This window comes from Bison bison, unplaced genomic scaffold (genome assembly GCF_000754665.1).
Source record: "Bison bison bison isolate TAMUID 2011002044 unplaced genomic scaffold, Bison_UMD1.0 scf7180017864492, whole genome shotgun sequence".
NCBI lineage: Eukaryota > Metazoa > Chordata > Mammalia > Artiodactyla > Bovidae > Bison > Bison bison.
The window spans coordinates 10001860-10010722 of record NW_011495051.1 but is presented as its reverse complement, the minus strand read 5'-3'; the positions used below and the strand labels follow the sequence as shown (position 1 = coordinate 10010722).

General features: G+C 52.0%; 1 protein-coding gene across 1 annotated transcript in view; it reads left to right on the top strand.

The window, feature by feature from the left end:
* The first annotated feature begins 1695 nt into the window (after positions 1-1695).
* The window catches only part of CAV3 (caveolin 3), a 14002-nt gene continuing 6834 nt past the window's right edge, over positions 1696-8863 (top strand). Inside the window, exon 1 of the mRNA XM_010828414.1 lies at positions 1696-1930. Within this exon, the coding sequence (XP_010826716.1) occupies positions 1817-1930 (114 nt within the window). The 5' untranslated portion in view covers positions 1696-1816. The remainder of the gene's footprint in view (positions 1931-8863) is intronic.

Here is an 8863-nt window from a genome sequence, read left to right as displayed (position 1 = left end):
TTCATTGGAAGGACTGACCTGAGGCTGAAACTCCAGTACTTTGGCCACCTCATGCAAAGAGTTGACTCATTGGAAAAGACCCTGATGCTGGGAGGGACTGGGGGCAGGAGGAGAAGGGGACGACAGAGGATGAGATGGCTGGATGGCATCACTGACTCGATGGACATGAGTTTGGGTAAACTCCAGAGAGTTGGTGATGAACAGGGAGGCCTGGCGTGCTGCGATTCATGGGGTCGCAGAGTCAGACACGACTGAGCGACTGAACTGAACTAAACAGTTACTGATAAGAGTCTTTTTATCACCACCAGCTTTTAGATTAGTCTTCCTGCTTCAAACCTCACCCAGCTCCAATCAAATCGTCCTTACATGTGAATCTGTTAAAGACTCTTTTCTGCTATGAAGTCTTCACTGGCTTCCCAGCACTTCTAGACAAATTTGTACTCTTCAGTATGACATTTGAGATTCTTCACACCCAGACCGGAATCAAGATTTATCCCCTCCCTCACCCCTCAGACAACATGTGCTCAAGCCACTACACAATTCTCAGCATTCTGGCTCACAGTAGTCCTCTGATACAACTTCCCTACCTGAAATGTTCTGTGTGGTAAACACCTTAAGTGGCTAAAGCCACTTACTTCAGGAAGTCTTCCCTGATGTCCAGAGTAAGCCATTGCCTCCCATGGGCTTCTAAGACAAGTTCTTTGTAAGTAACTCAAATCTGCAGTATTTGCCACACATTATTACAATTACTTATTTTTCTGATCAGTCTGTCGCCTAAGGCTGTGGGCTCCCCAGAAGGCAGGGACAGAGCCTTACTGGTCTGTTTATCCTAGCTCTTGGCAAATTTTGAGATGAGTTGGTGGGTGATAAATGAATGCACAGACCCTACCACCTGAGGACTCAGAGTCTTCATCCTTCATGCGGCAGGGGCCTTGGGTCATGGCTGGGCTGAAGAAGGATGCAGGGAAACTGACCAGACACCTAAAAGAGGTGCTTGCCCGATGCTCGTGCTGTGCTTGGGGTCCATGGATAGCCTGAAGCTGTCCCTGGGGACAGGGCAAAGGGCAGGGTGAATATGGACTCCACGTCCCTTCCACATGTATCAAAAGGCAAAGGAGGGTGGGCAACCCCATGAGTGGCCTCCTTCCCATCTTACCCTCCCCCAGCCCCAATCCACGCTGCAGTCCATCAATCCCCATCCAGGGGAAACCCCAGAGATGGGAAAACCTCAGCCCTGCTTTGGGCCACCAAACCATAGGGCAGGTGCCAACTGCTCCAACGAGAATCCCCACCAGAGACCAATTTCATTCTAAAGCCCTTCCCCCCACAAGCTCATCTCGTCTCCACAAGGCTGAGCAGAGCCCCGATTGGTACTATTATGGACCCATTTTACAAGTGGGGATGTGGTGCCCAGAGAGGCAAGTTGTATCCAAGCTCACACAGCCAGCAAGAAGCCAAGCTAGGGGCAAAAATACAAGTACCAGGGCTGCACAGCAGCCGCTGACTGCGGTGGCATCAGGGGATGCCAGGCCCTTGACTCACTCGTGAGGCCCAGCTCCCACGCAGCCCCCTTTAAGGAGTGCTGGGTCTTCCAGCAGGGCTCCAGTCTTAATTTTAGCTTGGAGGCTTGCCACTAGACGCTTCAGCCAGCGGCAGGCTGAAGTTATGCGGGACAGCTGTCAGCCGGCACGCTGGGTGGGGCCTATTTAGCCAGCAGGGGCACAAGTCTGGGGACATTGGTGTCTGTGCCCCAGGTCTTTTCAGCCCCGCTGGCCACACGGCTCCCACCTCCTCCCGTGGGTCCCCTGGCTCCACGATGATGGCCGAGGAGCACACAGACCTGGAGGCCCAGATCGTCAAGGACATTCACTTCAAGGAGATCGATCTGGTGAACCGGGACCCTAAGAACATCAACGAGGACATAGTGAAGGTAGGCTTGAGGGCCTGCCCTGGTGCTGCCTGCCCGAGGGTGTGGGTTTGGGTGCTAGATGGGAGTGGGCTCTGCTCCAGGGCCATCGGCTTCCCTGTTCCTCCCTGGCTTCTCCAAATACCCGCTCCGAAACCAGCTTGTACCCCCAGAGAACCTTTAGTGTAAACAAGAGCAAAGAATCAGTCACACATACAGGACCATCCACCAGGGCGGGAGAGGCGAGTTGCAAAGGAAGCTCCTTACAACTCTGCCACTATTCCCATCTGCTCCTGGCGTTCAGCCGGGAACAGACAAGGTGGCCAAGTCGGGCCCTTTCTGTGCCAGGGGCATTCTGCGGTCTCCACAGTGGGCCTGGGATTAATCCCCAGAAGGCAGCTTCCAGCAGGGCTCCTGGCCCCTCACAGGGGGCCCAGCTTCCCCAGGGCACCACTGAACACCCACTTCCCCAGGCTGGGGGGCTATGACCAGCACTCATGTCTGCTCCCAGCCTGACGCCAGTGTCCAGTGGCCAGGGCAGGGCAGAGGCCCTCAGAGGGCACCAGGGCCCTTGAAAGGGGATCTCAGATGAGGGTTACCCTGCCTTCAGGGAGTCTCCCCCATGGCTGTGCCTGAGTCAGGCCTCTTTCCTTGCCCACATGCCACCAGCAGCCTGGCTGCCTCCAGGCCCACACCTCAGTCCAACCTCCACCCGATAGCCACAGGCATCTTACTACAGCAGAATTCCTGGGAGCAGGGTGCCCAACCACAAGCATCAGAGTCACTGGAAAGGCCTTTAAAAGGGCACGTGAAGGGGCCTCTAGGGTCCTCTGAATACATCAGAAACACAGACCAGCCCCGCCCAGTAGAAACATAATGTGACCCATTATACAATTACTCTATGTCACTTTAAATTTTCTAGCAGTCATGAGTTTAAAAAGGAAAAACAAACAGGTGAAGTTAATTTTCACAATATTTTTCATTGAACTCTATGTATCTAGATTTCATAAAATGTAGAGCTGAAAATTGATTCACAAGCCCAAACTGTTCCAAACATTCTTAAAGTTTCCCAGTCACAGGATAGACTATCGATTTTTACATTTTAAGTAAAATTAAACATGATGTAGAATTCTTCAGTTGCACTCACCATAGGTCAAATACTCATACATATCTCAAGGCTACTGGGTTAGACAGCGTGGTTAAGGGCTTGTTCTAAGCACTGCCCTGCATTGTCACCTTCAGCAGGATACCTCCCAAGCTGGCTGAGTCTAACTTTTTCCCATGGCTTCTGAACCCCAGCATAATCTGGCCCCCACCTTCCTCTTCTACCTCCAGCCCCCATGTCAGGAGCCAGTCACAGGAACCAGAACATACTCCTGTGTCTTTGCCAGGAGTGCCTGCTTCCTCTTCTCCATGTGGTGTAGGCCCCACTCAGCCATTGAGACCTGATTTAAACATCACCTCCTCCAGGAAGCCTTCCCTGACTGCCCCAGGAAATCAGGAGCTCCTTCCTCTGTGACCCCACTTCACGCAGGCCATTTCTCTGTAACAGTTTACATTATGCTATTATTGTATTTATAAGCATCATTTGTGGTGGAGATAGTATAATCACGACACAGCTTGGAAAGTTCAGCAAAATTAGGGAATGAGTTTTCCAAACTGAAAAGCACTATAAAAACTTTAAGTAGTATTTGTCACGGTTTGGGCAGTGTGATCTAGAGGGAATGGTCCCAGACTTGACGCTAACAGATCTGGTTTCAAATCCAGACTCGTCTACCTAAAAACAATGACACCAGACCCTCTGCAAAATGTTCATAATTTACCCACCCCCATCCCGACGGGGTAAATGGATCTCAGAGCAGCACTGTGCAATAGAAATAGACCATGAGGATTACATGAGATAAGGGATTTGAAAGTGCCTAATAGAGTCCCTGGCACAAAGCAAGGGTGTGCAAATGTGAGCTGATAGGAGCCAGGAGCCTGGAGGGCAAAAGAACTAAGCCAGGGCCAGCACGGATGCCCAGGTTCTGCTCTGGTGGTCCCTTGCCAGCTGCTGGGATGGAGAAGAGGATCCCAAGGGAGAAGGCGGTTTCTGAAGGATTCCTGCAGCAGGTGACAAGTGGAGAGAGGCTCAAGGGTCCCAGTGAGCCAGGAGCGAGCCGGCTCCAGGCCCAGACTGTAATTCTCAGGAGGGATGGCAGTGGCCACACTGGTACAGCTGCTTCTGTTGCCTCTTGGGGACTAGAAACTATCCTCACTGGAGGCACTGAGCCACAGAAAACCATCCCTCCAAGGTGAAGCAAAAGGCCCACAAACATTCCTGTTGGGAGTGAAATGAAATTCGCTCAGTTATGTCCGACTCTTTGTGACCCCGGACTATACAGGCCATGGAATTCTCCAGGCCAGAATACTGGAATGGGTAGCCTTTCCCTTCTCCAGGGGATCTTCCCAACCCAGGGATCAAACCCAGGTCTCCCGCATTGCGGGTGGATTCTTTACCAGCTGAGCCACAAGGGAAGTATACTGAGGATAAGCTGATCTGGGAACTTATTTGACTTTTTCTTTCCTTTTTAATGAGTAAGAGGAGACTTCAGGTTGGTGTAATGGGCTGTGAAACAATAAAGGAAAGGAAGAAAAAGGGGAGAATGTGGCTAGAAGAGAGGGGTCAGACTGGACAGACTGGCCTTCGGGTCACCTGGACGTCTTTCATCAACTGGGCAAAGGACGGGGCGAGGGGAACAAACTTGGAGAGAAAGAGAAACAAGGCGAGGCCAAGAAGGAGGCTGGAGCTGCCCGCGGGCAAGGAGGACACAGTAAGACGGAATAAAGTAAGACACGCCGGAATAAACTGGGCTACGGAGACCCACGCCTGGCCCCATCCTGACACTAACTTGCTATGTGACTCTGGGCAAATCCCGTTCCCTCTCTGGGCTTCAGTCCCTAGTGCAGACAGAGGCCCAGTGGAAAAAAGTGAAAGTTGCTCAGTCAAGTCCAGCTCTTTTCGACCCTATGGACTATATAGCCCAACAGGCTCGTCTGCCCATGGAATTCTCCACGCAAGAACACAGGAGTGGGTTGCCATTCCTTCTCCAGGGTAACTTCCAGACCCAGGGATCGAACCTGGGTGTCCTGCATTACAGGCAAATTATTTACTGTCTGAGCCACCAGGGAAGCCCGGAGTGGAAAGAGAGACCCATTCCCTTACCGGTGCTGCTGAGTTTTCACACAGTAAAGCCAACAGTGGAGAACAGGAGAGGCACTCACTGGGTCCATGGACTTGACCCTCAGGAGAAGGAGGTGCTCCCTTTGGATTTCCAGAGTTAAACTTCACTGAACTTCACTGAGCAAGGCCTGGTGTTGCCCTTGAACCCAGGATGGAAATGAGTGCCAAGGGCAGAGGGAGAGCCCTGCACAGCCCAACAGACTTGACTGTAGGCTCCGTGCTCTGGGGTGGGGCTGAGCAGAGGGGAGGCTGCCCCATTGCCTTTGCCCCCCTGACCACCACCATTCACAGAACATCAGTGCCACCAATCACTGCCTGCTCTGTGCCAGGCACCGCGCTGTCGCTGAGATGGCGATGAGCAAGTCAGACCCACTGTCTGTGAGCCCTGTGCCAGGCTCTGGGGCAGGAAATGAGGGCCGGTGGTCCAGTGCTCCAACTGGCCAGCTAGGACACCGTTCCCTTCAGACTCAAACTGCAAAGCCTCCAGCCCCTCCCCCATGCACTTCTGCAGGACCCCAGCCCCACCCCCACTGTCTGCCTGTTATTTGAGAGGGGTCTCAGGACTCTCATTGACAACTCATGCTTAGGCAGCGGGGCCCTGGAGCAGGACGTCTGACCCCTGTGTCAGGCGGGTCATTTGGTTTCTGTTTTCAGCCTCTCTCTGAAAACCCTTCAAACAGACCTGATCCCAGTCCGTCACACCAGTTCCCACCTACCTCCAACCCATATCTGCCACACACACCTTCCTCCCCCAGTAAAAGACACAAACACCACCTTCTGCCACTGAGCTCAAGCTAAGAAGTACCTAGAGAACCCAACAGCTCCCTCTTCCCCCCAGTTCTCCAAAATCTGCTTTCAGTGTGGACCCACCTGGACACCCTATTGCATGAAGATGTGACTGACCTGGTGCTTCCTCTTGAGAAGAATCCAACCCAACAGAGAAGATGAGGCTACATTGATGAGAATGTACAGGAGGCGGTGGTAAACACCATGAATCAGCCATCAGTTGAAGGGTCACAGGAGGTTAAGAGAGGAAGGCACTCACAAAATCAAGGGCCAGCTTCATGGGGAGGTGGTATCCACGCTGCATAAATAACGAGGAAAATGTAAAATGTGGAAAGGGGGCATCAGGCTTTCCAAGAAGAAGGGACGAAATAAGCAGAGGCCACAACATGGAGCAGGACGTTGGGCAGCATCAGCAAAGCTGAGGCCCAGGCACGGCCACTCCCCAGCCTATATCCATGGCAGACATCACCAATGGATCACAGCACGTTTCCAGGAAGCCATGGGCCATAGGCTTGGCCGAGCTGGCACACAGGTGAAACCTCTTTGCTACACTGTCTGCAGGAGAACAACAGGATTAGAAATGCCTGCATTTATGGGAGAAAAGGCAGAAGGGGCAGGATGATGCTGAATTAGGAAAGGTCATAATCTGCCAGGCATTCCACACTGGCAACTTCTTCATTTGAAAACTTTTCATCTTGCCCCCTGGCGAGTACTTCTAAGAAGGGCTGCTGCTGCTACTGCTGCTGCTAAGTCACTTCAGTCGTGTCCGACTCTGTGTGACCCCATAGACGTCGGCCCACCAGGCTCCCCCGTCCCTGGGATTCTCCAGGCAAGAATACTGGAGTGGGTTGCCATTTCCTTCTCCAATGCATGAAAGTGAAAAGTGAAAGTGAAGTGACTCAGTCGTGTCCAACTCTTAGCGACCCCATGGACTGCAGCCCACCAGGCTCCTCCATCCATTGGATTTTCCAGGCAAGAGTACTGAAGTGGGGTGCCATTGCCTTCTCCGCTAAGAAGGGCTACCCTGGACTAACTCCCACTGAGGTATTTGTAACTTCGTGTTGTGGGGACTCCTGTGTTATGAACTAGAATTTTTAAAAATGTGGTCCACTTTCCTGGGGGCACTTGTTAAAATGCAGACTTCCAGGCCCTGCCACCAGTCAATGTTTTGTGCTTTCAAGAGCTAGCCAGTCCTCTTCGTCTAACAGAAGACACGCCTGGAGTCCAGAGTCATCACCAGTTTTCGTTAAAGATGCACAGTATCAGTTGTGTGACAAACCATCCTAAAACTCGATGGCTTAAAGCAACAGCCCTTCGAGGCTCTCTCAGTTCTGTGGGTTGACTGGACTTGACTGGGCAGGTCTCAGTGGCAGCATCTCCTCTGCCACATCCTGCTGGTGGAGCAAGGCACAAGGTGAGCCCAGACTGAGACTGTGCCCAGACAGAAGCCCTGACAGGCATCACTAATTGGGGGTCATCTTTGGAGACTAGCTAACGTCCCTCGAGAAGCTGGTACACAGCCAAGCCTAGAAGTCAAGCCAAGGCAATTCCTACTCCTCTCCAGTCCACCACACCAACCTCACAAAGGCAGAAACTAAGGGGCCAGGGAGAGGATGGAAGAGATGGGCAAGGGCAGGGCTCACTAAGATCTGAAGGGGACTCCTCTGACGGGACACTTCTCTCCTCCCTGATGCCCCCTGTTATCTGAGTCTCTTCATAGCTCCTTCGTCTGTGCCCTTAGCTTCAGGCCAGGTGCCCCAGCCCCCCCGCCCCATAGGATGATCTGGACCCCAAACTCCCACTAGTACTTGGCCCCCTCCTCCCACTCCCAGAACCGACCTGTGCTTCATCCTTGCCTCACCTCTGGCTAAGGAACCAGGTCCTGCAATGACCCTCGTCAGGGAGATGGCAGGAGAAATTGAGGTCCAAATTTTGATGTGGGTTCCACCCCCTGCTTGTGCCTTATAGGCTGGGTGGAATACTGGATATAAGACAAATGGCCCAACCTGACACCTACAAGGGCCAAATTTTGGCCCTACTATGGTCATCCCAGATGGTACAGAATTCTACTGCTGTTATTATCAATTATAACACAGAAGCAATGCTTTGCCATTTTCCAGCTACTCTGTAGCCATCACTGCATCTTAACTTCCTGCTTTAGAGGTCAGTGCTGCTCAGGCTATCTGGGTGAAGGCCCATTTTATTGTTATTATTCCAATCTGTTGTACACCAATAGTTTGCAAAAGTCAATCAAAATTAACTACTAGAGAGATGCAGTGAAAAATAGGTATTGACGATGTAAAATCCAATTTTTATTATTATTAGAATCAACAGACATACAATTACTTGCTGAAATAACTATTTCTAAACTGCCAGCTCTCAGCTTGTGGACTTACATTGTTGGGAGGAGCACACTGACCGGACCACCCTTTGAGTAGCTAGATAATAGGTGACAAAACCAAGATCCCACAAAGCTAAGGCACTCCTTCGGATCTTGACTTTAAAACTAATTCCATGTCACTCGGGATGTTGGCCCAATCCTCTTGGTAGTGTCAAAACCCACAAACAAAAAATCAGACAAAAAAAGGGGGCCCAGAGAGGGAAGGCCCCAGACCTCAAATCACACAGTAACTCAGTGGTCAAGTAGAGACCCGACCCAGATGGCCATCCCCCTGCCTAGAGCCATTTCCCCCACCCACGGAGAGCCTGTCTGAATCCTGCAGGGCCCTGCATGTGCAAAGACTGAGTCACAGAGGAATGAGGGGGGAGGCATTTTTGACTGGCGGGGGGGGATTGGGGGATGGCTGCTGGCCTCCCTCGCATCCTTGGGCAGCGCCCAGCCCAGCTCCCCTGCACCTTCCCTGCCCTCCTGGAGATGGCAGGAGCCCTGCTGGCCAATTCCAGTGAATCAACTAGCTCTCTTGCTGTTCCAAAAATAAATACGCCAG